Source organism: Aplidium turbinatum, chromosome 1 (assembly GCF_918807975.1).
Source record: "Aplidium turbinatum chromosome 1, kaAplTurb1.1, whole genome shotgun sequence".
In the NCBI taxonomy this organism is placed as follows: Eukaryota; Metazoa; Chordata; class Ascidiacea; order Aplousobranchia; family Polyclinidae; genus Aplidium; species Aplidium turbinatum.
In genome coordinates this window covers 55,841,785-55,866,957 of record NC_137472.1, presented here as the reverse complement: position 1 = coordinate 55,866,957, position 25,173 = coordinate 55,841,785, and the positions used below count along the sequence as shown (strand labels likewise).

Genomic DNA, 25,173 nt, shown 5'->3' with positions numbered 1-25,173 from the left:
ATGCATGACGGTATCAAAAAAGAAAACTTATCCAAATTGCAACCTAACACTCAATGGTGTTACAGTGAAACAAGTTGATAAATTTAAATATCTTGGATATATTATAACTTCCGATGGCAAAAGTGACACTGAAATTAAAAAGAGAATCGCCATAGCAAAGGATACTTTCAGTAAAATGAGCACAGTCTTCAGGAATCGCAACATGACAATAAAGACCAAAATTAAAGTTTTAAAAGCATATGAAGAATCAATTCTAACCTACGGATGTGAATGCTGGACAATAAGTAAAGATATGAAGAAAAGACTAGAGGCTGCTGAGATGTGGTTTCTCAGAAGGATGTTGAGGATATCTTGGACTGAAAAGAAGAGTAATGACGAAGTTATGAAATTGGCAAATGCAGAAAGGAGATTATAACAACAGTTAGAAGGCGTCAGATGCAATTTGTAGGTCATATTCACAGACATGGAGATTTGGAAAAGTTAGCTCTATTGGGGATGATACAGGAAAAAGAAGCAGAGGTCGACAAAGATTAACTTATTTAAACAGCTTGAATCAATGGGCCACAAACACAACAGTTAAAACGAACGATTTTATACGAATGGCAAATGACAGAGAAGTTTGGAAGACCATGATCGCCAACGTCTGTATCAGATCAGGCACATAATCATCATCATCATGAATGCTGGTGTAATTATCAAATGGTTTTACATTCAAATTTGAGTAACCGTGTATAGTAGGTAGTTATGGCAAACGCAACGTTGAGATAAACCAAACTTTTAGATTGTCGTAGACTGATCAACATTTATTAAATTCACTTGGGTTTGAAATTCTTGTGTATTTTGGATAATCGTAGTTATTGTTACAGACAATCGCTCTCCAAATCAAACGTCACATAAAACCGTTAAGGTCTGCTTAACCTGGCGTCTTACGTAATGGAATATTACTAAAAATGAGCAGAGATGTCATCATCTTTATAACACCTGTGAAATATTTCATCATCTTAAATCTTGAATTGCGAAATCTTGCGTAAGCCAAATTTACCTGGTGCTGGAATTACTACACACTGCATATCACTGTTACGTCACAGTATGCAAGTTATGTGGTTTGAAATATCTCAAGTCAGTTTTGCCATTTTTAGAATTGTCGTTGGAAAGGTTGGTCGATTATTAAAACTGTTTTGCTTGTGCTTACCAACTACAAGGGTGATCCGAAAGTAACTCCCTATTCTAAAATAACTGTAATTTATTCTTGAAGTGTAATTTCTCCAATTAATGAATACGAGAAGAAAATATATTGCATGGAATTTTATTTAAAGTTCAATATGGCCACCATCATTCACCACAAGCTTCTCAAGTCGACCATGAACAGCATCAACTGATTTCACAAGAAACTCTCGCGGGATGGAACTCATAACTTCACGTATTCTCGCTTCAAGTTCTTCTAAAGTTTTTGGTTTGGTTGAGTACCGTAGACTTGTTCTTTTAACAAAACCCAAAGAAAAATGTCGCATGGTGTTAAATCAGGACTTCTGGCTGGCCATTCGTGTGAACCACGACGACCCATCATCCATTTTCCAGGAAATTGGGCATTCAACCATTCTCAAACAACCATAGCAAAGTGTGGAGGAGCTCCATATTTGTTCATTAGTTCATCCTTCATGATACCATGAATGCCGAAAGGTACCTCACCATGCTAAAAAATGAAGTTTGGCCAATTATATCAGTGCTTGGGATAATATTGAAGATTTAATTTTCATGCAAGATGGAGCTCCTCCACACTTTGCTATTGTTGTTCGAGAATGGCTGAATGCCCAATTTCCTGGAAAATGGATGGAGCGTCGTGGTTCACACGAATGGCCAGCCAGAAGTCCTGATTTAACACCATGCGACATTTTTCTTTGGGGTTGGTTAAAAGAACAAGTCTACTCAACCAAACCAAAAAATCTGGAAGAACTTGAAGCGAGAATACGTGAAGTTATGAGTTCCATCCCGCAAAAGTTTCTTGTGAAATCAGTTGATGCTGTTCATGGTCGACTTGAGAAGCTTGTGGTGAATTTTAAACAAAATTCCATGCATTATATTTTCTTCTCATATTCATTAATTGGAGAAATTACACTTCAAGAATAAATTACAGTGATTTTAGAATAGGGAGTTACTTTCGGATCACCCTGTACAGTAGACAAAATTTCCGTCTTTTATCCCAGTAATTTGTATTGTGGTGACAAATTTTAGCGCGTAAGGTGTTGCGCTCTCTTTCCGACAGCCGATGGCATTTTTTCTTGAAATGCAATTCTTGAACAGACGTTTTCAGAAGAGTATTCTTTTTCGGTGTCATTGCATACAGACGAAAGGATCCGGGAATTTTATTTTCCCACGGAGATATTATGGTTTACCGCTGTGACCAGTTATTCAATCCAATAGAATAGGCTACATAGTTATACAGTAAGTAAACGCCCGTTTGAAAATATTTGTAATAGTAAAAAAAACATAAAAACATCAGCAACAAAAATCTTTCTCTGTCAAAGTTGTTGGATCACCTTAATTTATGATATTTCTTTGAAGGACTTGCCATCTTGCAGGAGAACTTGTTCGTCACTTACGTGCCAGCAAACCAGAACGTAAAATAAATAAGGAAGATGTCCTGTGCGTGGAATTGGCCGGTCTTTGCCATGATTTGGGTATGTATTCCCTAACAAAAAATCAGTCGCTTTTTACATTGATTCAACGTTTGCAGAAGCAAAAAAAGGGACTGATAAAGTGTCTGGGTTATTATTGCAAGTAAAGATTTTCTAGATGCAAACAAAAATGAAAAAACATAAAACCTTTTGTCATCAAATATCAAATAGAAACTTTTTCTACATTCCCAGGATCTTTGACTTAGTCACTTTCAAGGTTTACTCTATACTTTATGTTATTTGCAAAGAAAGATGTAAATGTAATCTATCGGGATGCTAGAGCAAACAACTTGGTTAACAATGGTGATTAAAAAAAACTCGCATACAAACCAAACATAAATGGAAACCACGATGTTGGCTACAACAGTTTAATTTCTGCCAATAAAAACGAGGTTTTGACTGGAAAAGCTGTGGTCCAGAGGTCAATATTTGTGTGGTAACCATTGCTTACTTTGAACGTTATTGTTACCAATCAAAAAAGCCAGCTGACCACTTCCTACCACAGCGGACAAGCCCCATACACAACAATAGCGTGGTAGCTTACGGAGCAGAAATCTAAAAATATTGGAAGGTTATTTTAAGCACTTTAGTTGACCAAAAATGCAATAGTTTGCACCAAAGATTAACGTTAACATGTAACACGTATCTTGTGGCTTACGATTTAGTGATTTTATAGGCCTATAATTTTTAATTTGTTCTACTTGAAATAGAACATTTTTAATTTAGGAATTAACTCATTAGCAAAGTGCAAAATATATATTTTGGATTTATTTAGATCAAAGAAATGGTAAATTAAAACGAAACAGAAAGTATACAGCAAAATATTTTGAATCTTTTTTTTTCAAACAATTGTAAAACTTACAGACATTCGATTAACTATTTTACATGATACTACCCAGATGCTACATTTGATTATCTTAAGTTACGAAAGTTGTTTTTTTCAGGGCACGGCCCATTCTCGCACATGTATGACGACGTATTTTTGACAAAAATGAAAAAAAAGGGTAAAAGTATAAAAAATAAAAAAGTAAGTACTGGTATGTAGATTGAATAGACAATTTGTACAGATAGACTTTCTCTATTTTTTCATATTACACTTTTTTACATTGCCAATCGTGATACAAAAACCAGAATAGGCTGCGAAAATCTATTTTATTCTACCAAAAGCTTAGAGACGCTAGAATATTATGTTGAATCTAATGAATGAAATTCCAAGCAAGCTTAGAGATCTGTAGACAATGACAGACACTGTCAGTTCTACTATAAAACTTAATTGTTAAATGCGAAGACAAGTTATGACAAGACAAACTGTGTAAAAATTCAGATGCTTATCTTTCTTCATAGACAAATAATCACGAATAATAATAATAGTATAATAATAATAATAATAGTAATAATATTAATAATAATAATAATAATAAAAATAATAATTATAATAAATGATAATAATAACAATAATGATAATAATAATAAGATCGATGACTTTGTTTTGAATAATTGTTATCAACTTACAGCACGAGAAACGTTCTTGCTTGATGTTTGACCGACTTCTTCAAGAAAATCAAAAAGTAAGAGAAGAGTTCGAGAAGCTTCTTAAATCTGAAGGAGACGAGTCTGACGTCACCCAGTGTCGTAATGCAATTTTCATTAAGGAATTGATTAATGGACCAATACCTGAAGTTGATCCTCCGAAGGTGAATATGCATTAATTCTCAGATAGCAAATCAGTCGTTTTTTACATCGATTCAACATCTCAGTCTGGAGACGTTAAATCAATGTAAAAAACGACTGATTTGCTGTCTGGATTAGAATGTTAAAGTTTATGTGTTTTTTTTTATTGATTCTTGTAATTCTTTTTTGATACCGTACGGATATCATTCAACATCAAGTATTTTAATATTCACGTACATACAGATGTTGTGAGATAAGAAATCTATTTATTTTTCATTTTGAGAGTGATGAGTGTCTGTTTTAGATTTCTCGGTAGTTGTGGAATCGATACGTTTTTCATTCAACCATATTCAACCTTAAACCGCATTTCTTTGGCTAAATCTTGTTAAAAAATCTGTTAAATATTTGAGTAGCAGCACTTTATAAATTATGGCAAGGACCTACAGAAACGTTTGCACAACCAAAAAAAAAGTTCATATTAATATACAATTCAAAGGTGAAACTTTAGATTTTTAATGTTTTGAAATAATTTGTTGCAGAATCAAAGTGAAGAGACCTGGAAATATAAAGGGAGAAAGCAAGACAAAGGTTTTCTCTATCAGGTGTTCAAAGCATTAATGTGTCGATGCAGTTTTTGTAACAATTAACTGATTCCACTAACGCTACACATTACAATAACTAGCAGCAGCACAGAGTTGATTGCTAATATAAAAAACTCCTTAAAATACTGCGCAGTTTATTTTTTACGCAGGTATAGCCCACTGGCAATAAAGTTCTTACGCTCAGTATGACTCGCCTAAAACGGCTTTTTAAAGTTTTGCCACTTTTCTCGTTTATGGACGTGCTGGTACATCGACTAATGTAGCTTGTAGCAGGGCCGTTGACAGGATTTCTCGGGCCCGGTACCCATTTATTTTTGGGCCCTCTTCATTGACAATGTTATGAATATAAAGGTTGTGTACAAACATTTATTGATGTGCTGTTAAAATGAGGATGACACATGCCGTTCAAAGCAGAAAATTAAGAGGAATATCATTTATATAACTTATATCATTAGCCTATAATCTCAAAGACATTAAATTTTTTCTACATACCACTAAGGTCCACTATGCGCTTATCACAATCTTTTCGCTGCTGGTAGCCTGTAATGCAGTAGCTTGCTCTTGTTTGTAGTGTCAGTCTTTTTAACAAATCTTGCGCAATCTTAAAAATTTCCCAAAGCACAAAACTTACTATCATTATATCATTATCCTGTGGTTGCTTTTTTGAACTTTTATTTGTCACATGGTGCTAGAGTATTACTTCCCGATTCCATTGATGTTTTACTGGTCATTCTAGGGTAACCAGAATAGAATTTACAACAAAATTAGTGCAGACGGTCAGAAAGTTTTCAATTTAATTTGAGAAAAGTTTTTGGGCCTAGGTCAAACATTCGCTGATTGCTGAAATCTGAAAAGCGGTTTTGGTATAATTTTTAGTGCAGAAATAGGGATAGAAATCTTCTCACCTGTGTCATTTCAGTTTTTGAGTTTGACCAAACATTAGCCTGTTTATTTTGAAATTCTTTTTCGGGTTATTTCACTAAATATTTGTGGTTAGGGAAATCACTGTAGGGTAGCGTAGACTAAATACTAGTAATTTATCCTACAAAGCAGACTACTGTTTAGAAACCAAAATTTGTTTCTTCGAAGCGTATACCAGTACTGCATATGAAATTGGTTGCCTGACCATTGACCAACCATTTCTAAGAGCAGTGGTTCCCAACCTTTTTTGGTGTCGGGGCCAAATTTCAAACTTCAGAGTACGTATGGAGCCGCATGAAAACACTAATTATAACGAAAATTTTAAAGCATGAAAGCATGTACCAACAAATAGCAACACTAACAAGAAAAATAACACAATTCAATTTAATGTCCAACTTGGCATTGGCTTTGAGCTTTAACAAGTTTGTCAAAGCGAGGCGCAATTGCAGAGGATGCAGTATGCATCAGTAGCTGCTTGAGGTGGTCATCGGTCAACCGATTGCGATATTTATTTCTGATTCTGATCATTTTGCTGAAAAGTGCTTCACATACGTAAGTTGATCCAAATACAGAGGCGTTTTTCTAGGCATTGGTTTTCAATTTGGGATAATAGTCAAAAAACATTTTTTGACAAGTCAAAAAATAATCGCCCTAATTATTATAAATAGATTTTTTATATTTTTTGTGGGATTTTCAGGGGTCAACGAGAGCCGCAAGAAGGCTAGCTTGGAGCCGCATGCGGCTCTAAGAGCCTCGGTTGGGAATCACTGTCTAAGAGGGATCACGGATATTGTGCTAGTTCCTAATACAAGAAAAATATATTTTATTACAATGTATTGTATTGTAGATAAATGTAATTTCTACGTTCAAACAGTCAAAAAAATGATAGCCTACTAGATTACACTAAATTCTTATTTTACTGTTTGGTGGCTGAAGTGGCTATTTTCCCACCAAAGAGCTGAAGTGGGGCCGATACACGGAAGAGGGGCCGGTACTTTACAATCTGACGGCTGATGTGGCTGTTTTAACCTCTGATTGCAATTCCTTTAGATCTGATTATATTAAGATCTTGCTAATGTTAGAAGTCGCTGGTATTTTTAAAATCCGGGGCCCCTAAATATTCCGGGCCCGGGTCCAAAAGTACCACCTAGACCCCCCTGTCAACGCCTCTGGTTAGTAGTATCTTTTTTGTCCAGGACGCATTAATAAAGAAAATTAAAATAATATGATATGGAATACCTATCAAGAGCACAATTTAAAAAGGAAGCACAATTTAGTAGACTTCTAAAATATGTTTTTCACCAAATTGAGGCAAAATGGTTTATTGGTTAAAGATGATTAAACAATAGGGTGGCTCGTTTTTTAACTTTTTTTTTTAATTCTCTCGGGGTAGTGGGGAAATGGTGCCAATGAGTGAGAAAACGCTCATGACAAAACTTATGATTTGTAAAAAATTGTCTTCAGCCTCCTCATGGGGCCCAAAAATCGAAAAATGGGGTCAAAAACGCAATTTTTTGCAAAAATATTTTTAATTTGAGTAGATACAATATTGTTTAGATATATCTAATCAACCTAAGAAAAAAAATTGGCGTCATTTGAACTATTCCTTCAGCTTCCTCATAGCTTCTGAAAATTTTCATTTTGCTGAAAATTTCGCATTTTTGTTTGTGGTTACATAACTACAAACTTCGTCAGTGACGTAAATTCAAATAAAAGGACGTCACTTTTTCCTACCAAATTAACCCAATTTCATTAAAAAATGACGCAACAGCTCAGGGCAGGTCTATAAAGAGAAATACAATGACGTTTTATAGCTGGCAAAATGTCTAACGCAATTATGTATCATGTAACCACCCACAAAAATGCAAAATTTTCAGCAAAATGGAAATTTTCAGAAGCTGTGAGGAAGCTGAAGGAATAGTTCAAATGACGCCAATTTTTTTTCTTAGGTTACTTAGATATATCTAAACAATATTGTATCTACCCAAACTAAAAACTATTTAAAAAAAAATTGCGTTTTTGACCTCATTTTTCTATTTTTGGGCCCCATGAGGAGGCTGAAGACAATTTTTTACAAATCTCAAATTTTTTCATGAGTGTTTTCTCACTCATTGGCACCATTTCCCCACTACCCGGAGAGAATTTTTAAAAAAAGTTCAAAAACGAGCCACCCTATTAAACAACCAGAAGACGACAAGCTTTTAGTTTCCGAATTGTTCTAATTGTTCTAATTCTACATATTGTTCTTATTGTTCTAATAATTCTAATTGTTCTTATTGTTCTAATTTGTTTCATGATTAGATTATTGCGAACAAGCCCACCGGAGTGGACGTTGACAAGTAGGATTACTTTGCTCGCGACTGCCACCAGCTGGGCATAGCAAATAGCTTTGATCACATTCGGTTCATGAAGAACATGAGGGTTCTCGACTGCACAAAAATTAATGGCAAAGAGAAAGAATAAAAGAAAGACTATCAGATATGTGTGAGAGACAAGGTGAATGTTGAATGGTTCCCATTGCTGATTTTAGTTCTAATTTTCTTTTAGTATTCTAGACTCATAAAGAGTTAAGTTTGAAATACGTATACGACTAACAAATGCGACCAAGTGGTCCGCTCTGATAGGTTATTGATTAAGTGCCTGAATTTGTAAACAAGAAAGGTAAGATCAAGCGTCGCTGGTTCGACTCTCGGGATGTGCGCTTGAGCAACGCATTGAAAACATAACTCTCAATTTATTGGCGTATAGTGGATGAAACAAGTAACAGCTAACAAACGCAAACTTCAACTTGCCAGTCACGGTGACCGGCCCTGTGCCAGTGGTTCAAAGCATTTACAACTATGCGAAACTGCTAGGATTAAGTTTGCAAAGAACCTTTTTTAATCCCAAGATAAAAATACCTACATTTAATCAATCAATCATTTTTTTAACTTGCAGGAATGCAAAAACCTGTACGAAATGTTTCACACCAGAGATGCCTTGCACCGACGAGCATACCAACATAGAATTAGTATTGCAGTAGAGGATATGTAAGTGACATAATAGCAGTGATTGTTAATACGGATTTGAACATGCTGAAGTATTAATTTTCTCATGTGTTTAGTACCTTCACTTATTAGAATAGTGTCTTTGTGTAACATCCAAAATCAGTTTGAATAATTTTCATTGGAGCGACATAATATTTTGACAAAAATCAAACAAAAATTCTGGGACAGGATTGTTACAAGAAGCAGTGGTGAATTCTGCGCAATCGCTAACACAAAAAAGTAACTTTATTCACAGTGTACTTGCAAAGTCGAATTAATGTAGACCTACACATCATTGCGCTGTGTAGAAATCGCTCCCTCCGCCCTAAGGTTACTTTCTGGATCCGTCCCTGATAAATGTTTTATCGGCAGATAATTTTAACACCACGGACTCACAACCATAGTTTCACGCTCAAGATCAGGATTTACATTATATAGGCAATACACTCATCACAAATTTCTTGTCAGTGTTCTACTGAGATAATTACCCGTGTAATTTTTTGAGCACTATGGCGGTATTTAAAAGAGTCAACAGTTCAGTGTTTCTACTTCTTGAAGAACCAATCCGCCTGCTCATAATTTAATATCTCTAGTGCTACCTCATTTCTCGTCAAAACAAAAACGTAACATATATGCTGATACAATGGCATTTTTACGTGTGAAGCTCGTTATTTTTTATCCAGTTTTTAAGTATATTTCGGCATTGGTAAACTGTGTTGAAACCACCGGGTAGTGCAGTCCATGGAAAGTTTTAAATCGAAATATAAATTTCCATACCTGAAATATAAGCTTTCCAAGAGGTACTAAAAACTCCAAATAAGCTTACTTCACTTTTTAGATTTTCATTTCAACTCCAGGTTTTTATTTTTGTTTGGTATAGGATAACTGATGCGATGGTGTTGGTAAATAAATACACGAAGTTTGAAGGTAAAGCTGGAAAGAAGTTTACATTAGCTGAGTCTGCAGATCACGTGGAGGCCTTCGAAAAGATCTCAGATCATGTAATGTCATAGCTTAATTATCTACCACATATAGGCCATACTGATTTTTCTTAAAAATACCAAGATTGTTTAATACAAACAGACTGGTAACCAACACTTAACCTTTACTGTGGTGTGGCCTATTTCCTAATGCCCCAATAGAGCAGTAGTTTTTACGTATTTTCACATCGTTTACTTTAGAATTTTATTGAAACTAGCATTAGTTCTTGCAACAATGCAAGTTTCAATAAAGAAGCTGATAAACATTGCCATTTGATTAAATCAATGTAGATAACAAAATGAATTTTTCACAAATTTTGTACGAAAAGAGTCGCTACTGGTGGTTGAATGAAGTGCGTTACTTTAGTAGATCTACCAGCAGCCTAGCCATCGTATAAGCCAGGGGTTCTTAACCAGGGGTGCACGCACCACTAAGAGGTGCGAGACCTGTGTCTAAGTGGTGCGGAAATGCTGAGTTATCAAGGTTTCTTCTTCTTCTCTCGTGTTGTCGCTGTATGTCACGGCATCCGTTGGTTAACCACTGCCTGGTGTCGTCATCGATAGAAACTATTGACTAATAAAACTTTTTTGTTTTTAGTGAACCACCCAGCAAAGGTACCCGGACATTTTGCCGAAAGACATTTTGTCGAAACCCATTTTGCCGAAAGACATTTTGCCGAAACTCATTTTGCCGAAAGGACTAATTGCCGAAAGGACTAAATGCCGAATGGACAAATTGCCGAAATTATACAAATGCATTTTATGTATTATCATAACCTAATAACACATAAATGTCATTCACAAACAGATTTCACTCACAAATTATGTGCGACAGCGCGTAACAGGGCCGTTGACAGGATTTCTCGGGCCCGGTACCCATTTGTTTTCGGGCCCCCTTCATAGACAATGTTATGAATATAATAATATCAGGTTGTGTAGAAACGTTTGTTGATGTGCTGTTAAAACGAGGATAACACATGCCGTTCAAAGTAGAAAATTAAGAGGAATGTCATTTATGTATTCTCAAAGATTTGTTGTATCCACGAATTTCCCAACTGTGCAATTACGCATTAGGGATTTCTCCAGAAACCCCAAATCCTTGCTCGCAATCACGATTTTCGTCAGTATGTTTAAAATTGTTGGAGTTTTCGGCTAAAATTAATTCTTTGTAAAGTAGAGTAGCCGTAGAAGAGTAGGCTAAAACATTTGGGGGGGGGGGGGGCGAACATAATTTGCCCAAATTTTGTCTTTGCGTATATATTTTCAAAAATACTAAATTACTCACAATCTCTGAGAGTCATCAACTTGGCTGTGTACGAAACACAAGCAAAAAAAAATTGTAGGCTATAGCCTATACAACAGCAAAACAAGACTGAACTTACTTTAATCTACTTTCATAGACCTGTATGTGTCCCATTTATATAAACCATCAAATTAAAACATTCTTGTGTATCATAAAAAAATATTTAGTAGGCTATATTAAGCCTAACTGGATTCAAAAAAATTTGAACTGAGACTTCACCAATAACTCGATAACAATAATTGCTGAATATTCATATCACCAGATTATATGAAAATCTCCAGCCCAACTTCAATAAAAGGCTTGACCAAAAGTAGCTCAATCTTTTCAATTCAAAGATAGTCCAAAGATTCAATGTTTGTACATTTGCATAGAAAAAAACTAAAATGACAATCCGTTCACTTATCAAACCAGTAACATTACTTAACCCATGCTGCTTCAAACCCTACAGCCTGAAAAGAATTGGACAGTTCACCATGCTATGTGCATGAAACTTCCACCTTTGAACAAAACTAATTTTGATACCAAAAATGTTGATATTATATTACAATGAAATAGTCATAGTCAATAGTCAATCTTTTTTCAGAAGATCATTACAAAGATAATCTTACTTCACAATGAAGCAGCTAGGCCTACTACTCAAATCACAAGCACTGAAGAAAAACCACTCCGAGATAATAACTTCAAACTCAAGCGTTGCCACAAAATACAGACCACATTACCAAAACATGACACAAAAATAGCACTGTTTACATTGCCTGATATATTAACTGCATGAATTGGATGACAAAATAACATAACATGTGTCTTTATATTTGATTGCTGTTGCTCTAATACTGTGTCATAGGTAGTAAATAACTGAGCATATCAACCTTGGGACTGGCAAAAACAAACAGCAGTTTATAATATACAAAAAAATTCAATGCTGAAAACAGTTAAACCATAGCTCACAAAAACATGAAATTAAATACAGGAAAATTCACAAGTTGTTTTCATTTAATATACTTTTTCACTTTGTACATAACTATAGTTAGTGGTCGGGATCAATGCTCACAAAAGTGGTGTATATGTGGCCTCACATTGCTCACAACTGTTGATTATTAATGTTTATAACAAATACTTATTTTGTTTGACCATATCTAAAAATGATAAGCTATCTTTGTAGTATTTAAGTCAAGTTTTGCGAGCATAGCATAACTCATGGTAAAATTGACTTATCCAATAATTGGATATTTTTACTCAAATATTTTTACAAAGTTCAACTACAATAGTGGGATATAGAGAAAAAACAAAAACTTCATAAGCTCACCAGAACCCAGCAAGGTTTCAAAATTCTACCAATGAAGAAATGTAAGCTAGTGTGATGATATTCTAATGAACATCTGTAATAAGCTTATCTCAGCTTGTTGAAGCATTATTTTCTGCAAATACTGAATCGAAACTTAACATTCTGCCCAAATTTAATACCAAATATAAAAGTTTTCAAAATCGTTGATACTCTGTTTTACATTCAAAGCAAAATGTTTTTTATACAAAATGCAACACTATAAAGTTACTAAACTGGTAGAATGTTGAAATCTTATGGTAAGAATTGATTTGTCCAAATAACTAGACATTTTTGCCCTAATGATTTTTATAATCAACTACATTAGTAGGATATTGAGAAAAAACAAAAAATCGCATAAAGTTACCAGTAACCAGTAGGCTTTTAAATCTTACCCATGAAGAAATGCAGCCTACATGTTAGTGAATATCAGTAATAAGCTTACCTCTGTTTCCCAACTGTGCTTTTTTACAGTTCTATTTTGCAGTTGTCAAATCGAAACTTATCATTCTGCCCAGATTGTAGTACCACATGCAACAGTTTTCAAAGTCGGTGATAATACATTTACATTCATTGGAAAATATAAATGCATCTCATAAATTACAACAATTATCATATGTAAAGTTTCTAAACAGGTGAGGCGTCGAAACATTGTGGTAAGATTGATTTGCCCAAATAACTGGAAATTTTTGCAACATTTTTTTTTCAGCGGGGGAGCGACTGCCCCCCCCCATCTCCTACGGCTATGAATTGTAGATGCAAGTAGCTAGAAGTGATTACCACCAAAAATATATATATATTCAGAATTAAAGAGTGGGAAGAAAAATATTTCGTGTTTTTGAAAAAAAACTCGTGGTTAGGGAAATCACTAGGCTATACCCGGAAGGGGCCCGGTACTTTACCATCTGACGGCTGAAGTGGCTGTTTTAACCTCTGGTCGCAATTCCTTTAGATCTGATTATAGTAAGATCTTGATAATGTTTGAAGTCGCGGGGAATCTTTTAAATCCGGGCCCCCTAAATATTCCGGGCCCGGGTCCAAAAGTACCACCTAGACCCCCCTGTCAACGCCCCTGGCGCGTAAGTATCCGACAGAAATGTTATATGTACAAGCGAACGTCTAATACTGATCTCTAAAACCTGTGGAGACTGCATAGCCTATAGCCTATACTTATAGATGAGACTTGGTGTCACTTCAAACTAATACTGATTTCCAAAAACTGTGGATACTGTATATAAAGCAATTTTTAGGCAAACAACAGTAGCAAAGTAATTACTACAGTATTTCAAAGCCACTGCTTGCATGGTAACGAGACTTGGTGTCACTTCAAAATAATTATCAGTTCAAAGGCATTGCTTGCATAGCAATGAGACTTGCGACTTGGTGTCACTTCAAAATAATTACCAGTTCAAAGGCACTGCTTGCATAGTAACGAGACTTGTGTTGCTTCAAAGTAATTTTTAGGCAAACAAAAAGTAGCAAAGTGATTCTATTTCAAAAGCACTGCTTGCATAGTAACGAGACTTTGTGTCACTTCAAAGTAATTTTTTTCCAAATTGTTTCGGCAATTTGTCCATTCGGCAATTAGTCTTTTCGGCAATTAGTCCGTTCGGCAATTAGTCCTTTAGGCAATTTGTCCATTCGGCAAAATGTCCTTCGGCATAATGTCCTTTCGGCAAAATGTCTTTCGGCAAAATGGGTTTCGGCAAAATGTCTTTCGGCAAAATGTCCGCGCACGCCAGCAAACTGTCCACTTGAAGCGGTTGACTGTCTCTTATCATTAGTCTCGTTCTGTTGCTCAACACAACAAACTGAAGTAAACTTAATTCACTTGTACAACAACCTTGCAAAGGCTTTAATAAAATAGAAAGCAACTACATCTGCAAATAAAAGGATACATAAATAACTGCTTCCGAACGTACATAATGCTGCAACAACAGAACTGAATGAATGAACGAATGAAGAAAACGTAGAACCAAGGCGTGCAGAAAACAAGGCAATAATTAACTGAGTAATAAGCTTGAGGGACAGAGCGCCGTGCTCAGAAACACACGACATTCTCCCCCTCTCAAAATTGCATTATATATAGCACAAACACGCAAAATATAGTTCATAAGCGTAACTTGGACAGCAGGCGTGATTTTACATGAAATCAAGCAGACTGCTAAAAATATGGCACTGCACCATAACGATCAACCGAACGACGAATACGAGTAGATCTGCGTAAGTGTGTTGTATCAGTGGTGGGCGAAGACGATGACATAGAGTGATCAGTAGTTTCACGTTGTACAATGTCGCCATCGTCACTACGCACACTTAAATTTACATCCGGTGATGTTGAAGTCACGTCATTATTTACAAATCCATTGGGTAGAGCAATAGCCTCACCATTCGCCACTGGAGGAGGCAAACATGTTAAGTTTGCTTCGACTAGAACATCCTGGTCAACTGGTAAAACAGGTTCATCCGATTGTCCCAATGGTGCAATATCTTTGAGAGAGACCGTTGTTTCTCTGCCAGAAGGAAAACGAACACGAGCATAGTTAGGGGTGGCATGCATGAGCTCTACTTCGTCAACAACAGGATCATACTTTGATAAACGAACATGACGCCGTAGAAACACTTTATTTGGTGTTGATAACCATGTCGGCATAGAAACTCCAAATGACGATCGACGTTTATACACAAATAACCTTTCGTGAGGCGTTTCATTTGTAGCGGTGCAAAGCAAAGAGCGGATAGAATGCAAAGCGTCGGATAGCACGCTTTCCCAGCGCGACATGTCAAGTTTACGAGACTTTAATGCTGATTTCACTGCAGACCAAATTATTCCATTATACCTTTCACATTGTCCGTTTCCAGGAGCATTATAGACAGACGTCCTACTGCATGCAACACCATGACTATTAAGATACGATGATAGTTCTTTGGACATGAAAGCCGAGCCCCTATCGGAGTGTACATACGCTGGCATACCAAACAACGCAAACAATTGGTTTAAACAAGAAATAACAGTTCGGGCATCAGTACTTGCACAAGGAAACGCGAAAGGAAAACGAGAAAATTCGTCCACAACTGTTAACATGTATTTGTTCTTGGACACAGACGGCATAGGGCCTTTGAAATCTAAACTCAGTCGCTCAAACGGCTGGGTAGCTTTAACAAGATGCGCATTAGGTGGTTTATAAAAGTTAGGTTTGATTTCTGCACATACGCTGCAGTTTTGCACCGTTTTCCGAACGTCGTCGACAGAATAAGGTAGATTTTTAGTTCGAACAAAATGAAGCAAACGAGTTATACCAGGATGGCATAAAGATACATGAATATCGTGTAGCACATTATTATGCATCGTAGCAATGTATGCTCTGGACAGTGCATCGGGAGCGGAGTTATATTTCCCAGAGCGGTAAACAATGTCAAAATTGAACTCACTTAGTTCCATGCGCCATCGTTGCACTTTATTGTTTTTAATTTTGTTATGATTTGTGCTTGAGTACATAAATGAAACTGACCTTTGATCCGTCACAACCGTGAAATGACGACCACTTAGGAAATGCTTCCATTTTTGTACTGCTTCGACGATCGCTAAAGCTTCCTTTTCTACGCTGGAATATCGAATTTCACTCTTGTTTAGCATCCTCGAAAACAAAGCTACAGGGCGTCCTTGCTGATTCAGCGTTGCTGATACTGCGTTGTCGGATGCGTCGGTTTCAAGCACAAACGGGAGTTGTTCATTTACTGTCCCAAGAGTAGCAATGCTCAAATCTTTTTTCAACGTGGAGAGAGCTTGTATTGCTTGCTTGTCAAGTGGAAAAGTTTTTGACAAAACCAAAGGTTTAATTTTTTCCGAGTACTGAGGGATCCACTGCGCATAGTAAGCAAACATGCCTACCACGCGCTGAAGTTCTTTAGCAGTGTTAGGAACAGGCATTTCAATAACTGGTTTTACTCTTTCAGGATCTGGTTCAACCACACCTTTCGAGATGCGATATCCTAACAATGTTATTGTTTCTACGCAAAAACTACATTTGTCTTCATTAAACGTTAGATTACAGTCTTTTGCAGCACCCAGGAAAACTTGAAGATTTTTATCGTGCTCCTCGCGCGTCTCACCACACACCGTAACGTCATCAAGATAGGCAAATGTTCCTTTGCAAGCATATTTCGAAATGATTCCATTGATAACTCGTTGAAAACAAGGCACTGCATTCTTAAGGCCAAATGGAATCCTTTTAAAGTGATACAGCTGTCCGTTGGCTTCAAAGGCGGTGTACTCTTGCTCTTCAGGCAGCAAGGGAACTTGGTGATAAGCGCTGCGTAGATCCAGAGTAGAAAACCATTTGTACTGAGAAACATTGTCTATAATGCTTTGCATGTTCGGAATCGGGTAGGCATCGAGCAAAGTAAATTTGTTTACTGTTTGACTGTAGTCCACGCACATGCGTTTTTTATGGTTTTCATTTTTTACAACCACCAATTGAGCACGCCATGGTGAGGTGCTTGGTTCAATAACATCATCACGCAAGAGTTGAGCGACTTGATTCTTTATAAAACTTTGATCAGCTTTAGAATATCGACGTGATTTGGAAGCGATTGGGCAACAGTCTCCTGTCATATGCTCAAATAAACGTACTGGCATTGGGCTCCTCAAAGGTTTTAAGGCCCCAAGGTTCAAAGGTTGTTCAGATCCTCCAAAGTTAAAATTTACGCATTTATGTTGTTGTAAAAACTCACGTCCAAGAATTACGTCCCAGAGTAGTCCGTCCATGACACTGAATTTCACATCAGCATAATCGCGATCCAGGAGTTGTAGAGTTGCAAAGCAGGAGCCTCGAGTTTTCACTGATGAGCCTTTTACAGCTAAATCCACATGCTGCTCGTCACTATAGCTTACTTTCAAGTTAGCGCGATGACTAAATTCATGGCTTATGTGGTTGTTTTGGGCGCCCGTGTCAATAAGGCATTTAGCTAGTTTTCCATTGATCTCAATGGATACGTTTACGTTTTGATCTGATTTAGACAGCGATGTGAGAGCTGACAAGCTTGTTGATTGACATGCAGCGGTTGCGTTACTGCTGGTCGAACGGCACACATTAGCGAAGTGGCCTTTTTTGTTACATTTGTAGCAAATCTGTTCTTTGGCAGGACATTTGTCTCTGGAATGAAGTCTTCTGCCACAAAAAAAGCATTTTTTCTGCTCTATTGCAAGGCAGTCGCTTTTGCGAGGTGGCGTTTTGTTGCTGGATTGGGAATCCCAAGAACGTGACTCGCACACAGCTAGAGGATCATTCAAAGCTTCGCCGCCAGGGGGCATAACGTACGCTTCGGCATTACGTTGAGCATCATAAACCGACCGAGCTTTTTCAAAGACTCTTTGTAGTTCCAAGACATTGTCTTCAAGAAGTCTTTGTCGGATGTAACTTGAAGTAATTCCCGCAATAAAGGCGTCCCGAATGGCTGCTTCTTTGTTTTGAGCTGCAGAAACTGCACTAAAGTTGCAGTCAGCACTGAGCTGTTTTAGTCTTTGAAGAAAACTTTCCAGGGGTTCGTCCACTTTTTGCCTGCATGTGTTAAGTCGGTGTCGCGCAAAAATTTCGTTGATCGGTTTATTGTAGAGGATGTCCAACTGAGCAATGGCGTTATCGTAAGTGTCACTTTCACTGATGTGCGCATACACATGTGACTCTAGTAAATTTACTAGGATGTCGAGCTTCGCTTGCGCATCTGCACCCTCAATCCTGGCTATGTAGTTTCGAAACGTCCGCTTCCAATGTTGCCACTTTCTTGAGGCTTCCGGGGAGTTTGTGTCGACCCCAAACACTTGGGGTTGCATGAACTTATGCATAGCTACTATTTTATTAAATTGAAGTAAACTTAATTCACTTGTACAACAACCTTGCAAAGGCTTTAATAAAATAGAAAGCAACTACATCTGCAAATAAAAGGATACATAAATAACTGCTTCCGAACGTACATAATGCTGCAACAACAGAACTGAATGAATGAACGAATGAAGAAAACGTAGAACCAAGGCGTGCAGAAAACAAGGCAATAATTAACTGAGTAATAAGCTTGAGGGACAGAGCGCCGTGCTCAGAAACACACGACATTCTCCCCCTCTCAAAATTGCATTATTGTAGATGCAAGTAGCTAGAAGTGATTACCACCAAAAATATATATATATTCAGAATTAAAGAGTGGGAAGAAAAATATTTCGTGTTTTTGAAAAAAAACTCGTGGTTAGGGAAATCACTAGGCTATACCCGGAAGGGGCCCGGTACTTTACCATCTGACGGCTGAAGTGGCTGTTTTAACCTCTGGTCGCAATTCCTTTAGATCTGATTATAGTAAGATCTTGATAATGTTTGAAGTCGCGGGGAATCTTTTAAATCCGGGCCCCCTAAATATTCCGGGCCCGGGTCCAAAAGTACCACCTAGACCCCCCTGTCAACGCCCCTGGCGCGTAAGTATCCGACAGAAATGTTATATGTACAAGCGAACGTCTAATACTGATCTCTAAAACCTGTGGAGACTGCATAGCCTATAGCCTATACTTATAGATGAGACTTGGTGTCACTTCAAACTAATACTGATTTCCAAAAACTGTGGATACTGTATATAAAGCAATTTTTAGGCAAACAACAGTAGCAAAGTAATTACTACAGTATTTCAAAGCCACTGCTTGCATGGTAACGAGACTTGGTGTCACTTCAAAATAATTATCAGTTCAAAGGCATTGCTTGCATAGCAATGAGACTTGCGACTTGGTGTCACTTCAAAATAATTACCAGTTCAAAGGCACTGCTTGCATAGTAACGAGACTTGTGTTGCTTCAAAGTAATTTTTAGGCAAACAAAAAGTAGCAAAGTGATTCTATTTCAAAAGCACTGCTTGCATAGTAACGAGACTTTGTGTCACTTCAAAGTAATTTTTTTCCAAATTGTTTCGGCAATTTGTCCATTCGGCAATTAGTCTTTTCGGCAATTAGTCCGTTCGGCAATTAGTCCTTTAGGCAATTTGTCCATTCGGCAAAATGTCCTTCGGCATAATGTCCTTTCGGCAAAATGTCTTTCGGCAAAATGGGTTTCGGCAAAATGTCTTTCGGCAAAATGTCCGCGCACGCCAGCAAACTGTCCACTTGAAGCGGTTGACTGTCTCTTATCATTAGTCTCGTTCTGTTGCTCAACACAACAAACATTGTACCAGCCTCATTTTTGTACTCAAATATCGATTTCGCCTTTAAAGCATCTTCAGTTTGATATTGTCAAGACCAAAATAATAATAAAAAATTCTTCAAAGGTTAAAAGTTTAGATATTATGACGTAACAATGCATGTTGCGCCACCATGGAAACGATGAAACAAATTATATGATCTATTACTACGTAATTACTAATGAAGAAAACGTAACAAGTAAAATTAAATAGCATGAAAACCAAAAGAGTCTACAACTTTTATCAAATGAAGTCAAAGATAACTAATAAGTTTCTACACTGTAGATTCGATAATCAAGAAATTGACAAAATTAATGGATTTTCTAAAACAATTACGCAGGCAAATAACAACAAAACAATGAACTAATCAATGAATTCAAAAGTAATGGCTGTCTATGCATAGTGACATTATTGAGATTTAGCTAAAAAAAAATTAACCAAAGCAATTGCATGAAGTGCACAGCAAACAAATGTGCTATAGTAGGCCTACAAGTGTTTTTCATTTAAATTTAGGCAAAAACATTTTTTGAACATTTATTTTTGCATCTAACAATTGATACCACTATTCTTCTTTGTGGTCAAGTTTGATTGGGTTTGGTTCTTCTACAAACGTGACTTCAAAGCAGTCTGATAATTGAAAATGTCCCAGTGAAGCATCAGTATGTATTTTTTGGTAATGTTGTAACAGTGCCGTTCTGTCGGTTTTGTCGGAGGAGTTGCCGCAGTTACCCGAATTCCAAATGGAGCGATGTTTGTTCCAACGTGCAGAAAATGAATTTTTTGTTTGTCCAACATACTGCTCTTTGCAAATTTTGCAGGTAGCTACGTAAATTCCAAAGTTCTTACATGTCAAATTCTGTTTAAGACGAAAAAGTTTTCCTGATTGCGATGTAAGACTGTGTGTGTCACTGACCATACAAGAAAAGTTTTTTCTACCGCCACACAATGCACAATTTCCACACCTTTTTGAAGATCTAATGTTTTTAATTTTTTTATTTGAAAAAGCCAAGTCCTTGTAAGTCGTAACATAAGATGCAATAGTTGGTGGTCTTTTGAAGACAATACTGGCCGAAGATTTTAATTTCTTTTCTTTGTCTGAAAGCCTCAAAATGTTTGTAAAAGAGGAAGCCCAAATGATTCTTTTTTTGTCTGCGTTGGTTTTCTTCTCCGGTGCAAGTCTAGATTTCCAAGTTTTTGCCAAGTCAATAACGCTTTTGGTCATTTTTTTATTAAAGCCAGAAGCTATGCATTTATTGTACAAGCGAGTTAAACTCTTCAAGTAATATGGTTCAGTTTCATTTAATCGACGCATTCGAATGCATTCTCCATACACAATTGATTTGAACACACTCTGTGGATGATGTGAATTTCCATGAAGAAATTTTGCGTCCACAGCTGTTGGTTTCACAAAGTCAGAAGTGAAAAACCCCATGTTGTTTTGGCTTGAAATGATGTGAAACACGTCAAGAAACTCAATTCCTTTTCCTTCATCTTCGGTGGAAATATTTCTAAATTTTAGTTTTAAATCCCAAGATGCAAATGCTTCGATCAAGTGCAATTGTATGTTTTCTGTGTTTTGCGTTCCAAATGATAGCCACATGATGTCATCGATGAATCTTTTGAATAGTTCCGTTTTCTGTAATACATGCGATATGCTTCGAACAACATAATGCATGGAAATGTTCAAATCAATTGTGTATGGAGAATGCATTCGAATGCGTCGATTAAATGAAACTGAACGATATTACTTGAAGAGTTTAACTCGCTTGTACAATAAATGCATAGCTTCTGGCTTTAATAAAAAAAATGACCAAAAGCGTTATTGACTTGGCAAAAACTTGGAAATCTAGACTTGCACCGGAGAAGAAAACCAACGCAGACAAAAAAAGAATCATTTGGGCTTCCTCTTTTACAAACATTTTGAGGCTTTCAGACAAAGAAAAGAAATTAAAATCTTCGGCCAGTATTGTCTTCAAAAGACCACCAACTATTGCATCTTATGTTACGACTTACAAAGATTTGGCTTTTTCAAATAAAAAAATTAAAAACAATGGATCTTCAAAAAGGTGTGGAAATTGTGCATTGTGTGGCGGTAGAAAAAACTTTTCTTGTATGGTCAGTGACACACACAGTCTTACATCGCAATCAGGAAAACTTTTTCGTCTTAAACAGAATTTGACATGTAAGAACTTTGGAATTTACGTAGCTACCTGCAAAATTTGCAAAGAGCAGTATGTTGGACAAACAAAAAATTCATTTTCTGCACGTTGGAACAAACATCGCTCCATTTGGAATTCGGGTAACTGCGGCAACTCCTCCGACAAAACCGACAGAACGGCACTGTTACAACATTACCAAAAAATACATACTGATGCTTCACAGGAAAATCTTCAATTATTATCAGACTGCTTTGAAGTCACGTTTGTAGAAGAACCAAACCCAATCAAACTTGACCACAAAGAAGAATAGTGGTATCAATTGTTAGATGCAAAAATAAATGTTCAAAAAATGTTTTTGCCTAAATTTAAATGAAAAACACTTGTAGGCCTACTATAGCACATTTGTTTGCTGTGCACTTCATGCAATTGCTTTGGTTAAATTTTTTTTAGCTAAATCTCAATAATGTCACTATGCATAGACAGCCATTACTTTTGAATTCATTGATTAGTTCATTGTTTTGTTGTTATTTGCCTGCGTAATTGTTTTAGAAAATCCATTAATTTTGTCAATTTCTTGATTATCGAATCTACAGTGTAGAAACTTATTAGTTATCTTTGACTTCATTTGATAAAAGTTGTAGACTCTTTTGGTTTTCATGCTATTTAATTTTACTTGTTACGTTTTCTTCATTAGTAATTACGTAGTAATAGATCATATAATTTGTTTCATTGTTTCCATGGTGGCGCAACATGCATTGTTACGTCATAATATCTAAACTTTTAACCTTTGAAGAATTTTTTATTATTAGTTTGCTCTTGACAATATCAAACTGAAGATGCTTTAAAGGCGAAATCGATATTTGAGTACAAAAATGAGGCTGGTACAATGTTTGTTGTGTTGAACAACAACAGAACGAGATCGATAGAAACTAGGCTTTCCATACCATGAGGTGGTCCGTATAGCCGGCAATCCTTGATTATGTGGGCTTCCGTCTGCATTTCACCACACTCACAAGCAGCACTCTTTGCCAAGCCCCAACGCAACATGTCTGCACCATAGCGTCCAACACCAGTGAGCAAACGGTTACGCCTTGATGAGGCAAGTCAAGAGAGGCCATGGCCCAGCTGGTTCTCCGGCGGAGATCTGAATACTTGGCGAAGTGGGGATGTGCTGCTTGACCATTGTTCACACCATGCCTCGTGGCACCACTTTTACTAGGGCTTCCACCAGAGGCTGCCAGAAGGTCTTGTGCAGCGCGTACAAATGGCTTTCGTGATTTTAACCGCTGCTTTGGTGGATATCTCAGCGTGGTTGTGTGTAGCAGATGGCCGGGGTTTAGGGCTTTACGGCTCAGGGAAAGAACAGCACGTTGACAGCACGTTGACGGCCGTAGTGCAGCTGGCTCAATGTTTGCAAGGACAGGCAAGCAGTCAGTTGGAGTTGGACGAAGGCAACCTGTGACAGTTCGCAGGCAGTTGTTGATTGGCACATCGACAAGGTCAGTATGGGCGCTTCTGCACCAAGTAGCAGCACAGTATTCAGCAGGGGCGTAGACTAAGGCTAAACCACTTGTTCTCAGCACTGAGGGGCTAGAACCCCATCTTGTACCAGCAAGACGTTTCAAGAGAGCAGAGCGAGCTGTCACTTTTCCGCGTAAGTGTTCTAGATGTTTGCGGTATGTAAGAGACCGATCAAGTCGAACCCCAAGGTATGTGGGTGTGGCTTCAAAAGGAAGTGTCCGGCCGTTATTTTGGATGTTAATTTCCCTGTTTGAGTCTCTATTACATAGGTGGAAGGCAGAAGTCACGGTTTTCGCTTCACTCAGCTTGAGGCGCCATTGGTGCAGATAGGAAGATAGAATGTCCATATCCTTAGTCAAGGTGTTCTGCACTGTTTCCCATTTGCGGTGAGAATAAAGAATAGCCAGGTCATCTGCGTATGCGTATTTATTAGAGGAAGTATTTGGAAGGTCATAAGTGTAGATGTTGAACAACATTGGGGAGAGAACAGATCCCTGCGGAAATCCATTTCTTAAGCGCCTTTGTCGGCTTTTCTTTCCGTCGCTGGTTTTAAGGATGAAGCTGCGGTTGAAGATGAGTTCGACAATAAACTTAACCATGTGTCTATCTGGGATTATCTGCAGCAGTTTGTAAGTGAGGCCCCTGAGCCAAACCGTATCATATGCCGCAGAAAGGTCGAGGAAGACCGCTCCCGACTTCAGGTTGGCCTCAAACCCATCTTCGACGTTTTGTGTGAGCAAGGTTACTTAATTGGTCGACTGTTGATCTTCCTCTCCTAAACCCCGCCTGTTCTTGTGGGAGTTTGAGGTCAATAACGGGTTCCATTCGTCGGTGTAAGACGCGCTCCAGTAGTTTGAATGGGACGCACAATAGGGAGATGGGGCGATAGCTCTTTGGGTCAATTACCGGTTTGTTTGGTTTTGGGACTGCAACAATCAATGCTTTCCGCCAGCGTTTAGGGATCGTTAGGGTTCGTATGCAATGAGAATAAAAATTTCGTAGCCAATTAATTGTTTCCTTTCCCAAGTTTTGTATGAATTCGGGGTGAATCAGGTCTGGTCCTGGAGCCTTCCAAGCTTTCAGTAACTTTATGGCTTTAGTCATTTCTTCGGTCGAAAAGTCTTCAGTTAGTTCATTGTTATGCGTGTCATCCTTCCATATTTCTGATATGAGGGTTGAGATTCTACGTTGAAATTTGCGGTCTATTTGTTGGTGTCGTCCATTTTCCACAACCTGCGATGCAATGGCATTGGGTGTTACAGGAAATTTTGAACAGGTTCTGGAACTTCTTCCAGTCAGGCGATTGACCGTGTTCCATGCTTTACGACTGGAGTGGGTAAAGTCTATGGCTTCGACTGTCTCAATCCATCGCTCCTGGCGTTTGTTGTTGAGGTGTTGCATCAAGCTTTCAGACCTTTCTTGGAAGTCTTTAGGTGTTTCGGAGTCATTCAGGTCTTCGTACATACTTTGGCACGTTTCGTCCCAGCATAGTATGTATTCCTTGCGTTGTCCACGAGAAATTGCCTGCTTTGCTGCATGGCGAAGCAAATTTGTGAAGGCTGTGTAGGAGGTATTGACATCTGCATTATTGGGTGGGGATAAAGTATGAACTAGTTTACTCGTGATTTCAGAGAATTGCTTCCATCTAGCCTTCCTAAAGTTCTAGCGTCTGACTGGGTTGGTTGGTGGCGGTTGCACAATAGATGTAAGAAAGATTATAGAGGGTCTGTGCTGAGATCTGGGAAATTTTTCTATGATTTTACGATCTGGGATGGACTCGCC

The 25,173-nt window shown here is 37.5% G+C and overlaps 2 protein-coding genes across 2 annotated transcripts in view; both read left to right on the top strand.

Annotated features, from left to right (window-relative positions):
• The first annotated feature begins 1,175 nt into the window (after window positions 1-1,175).
• On the top strand, window positions 1,176-8,357 carry LOC145783506 (deoxynucleoside triphosphate triphosphohydrolase SAMHD1-like). Its single transcript, XM_082595399.1, has 6 exons — window positions 1,176-2,442; window positions 2,563-2,678; window positions 3,620-3,702; window positions 4,190-4,369; window positions 4,886-4,948; window positions 8,171-8,357. Exons 3-6 carry the CDS (start codon window positions 3,640-3,642, stop codon window positions 8,210-8,212), a joined length of 348 nt encoding a protein of 115 aa, XP_082451525.1. The 5' UTR covers window positions 1,176-2,442; window positions 2,563-2,678; window positions 3,620-3,639; the 3' UTR covers window positions 8,213-8,357.
• The window catches only part of LOC145783459 (deoxynucleoside triphosphate triphosphohydrolase SAMHD1-like), a 35,643-nt gene continuing 18,699 nt past the window's right edge, over window positions 8,230-25,173 (top strand). Inside the window, exons 1-3 of the mRNA XM_082595344.1 lie at window positions 8,230-8,365; window positions 8,807-8,898; window positions 9,776-9,896. Coding sequence (XP_082451470.1) covers window positions 8,828-8,898; window positions 9,776-9,896 — 192 coding nt within the window. The 5' untranslated portion in view covers window positions 8,230-8,365; window positions 8,807-8,827. The remainder of the gene's footprint in view (window positions 8,366-8,806; window positions 8,899-9,775; window positions 9,897-25,173) is intronic.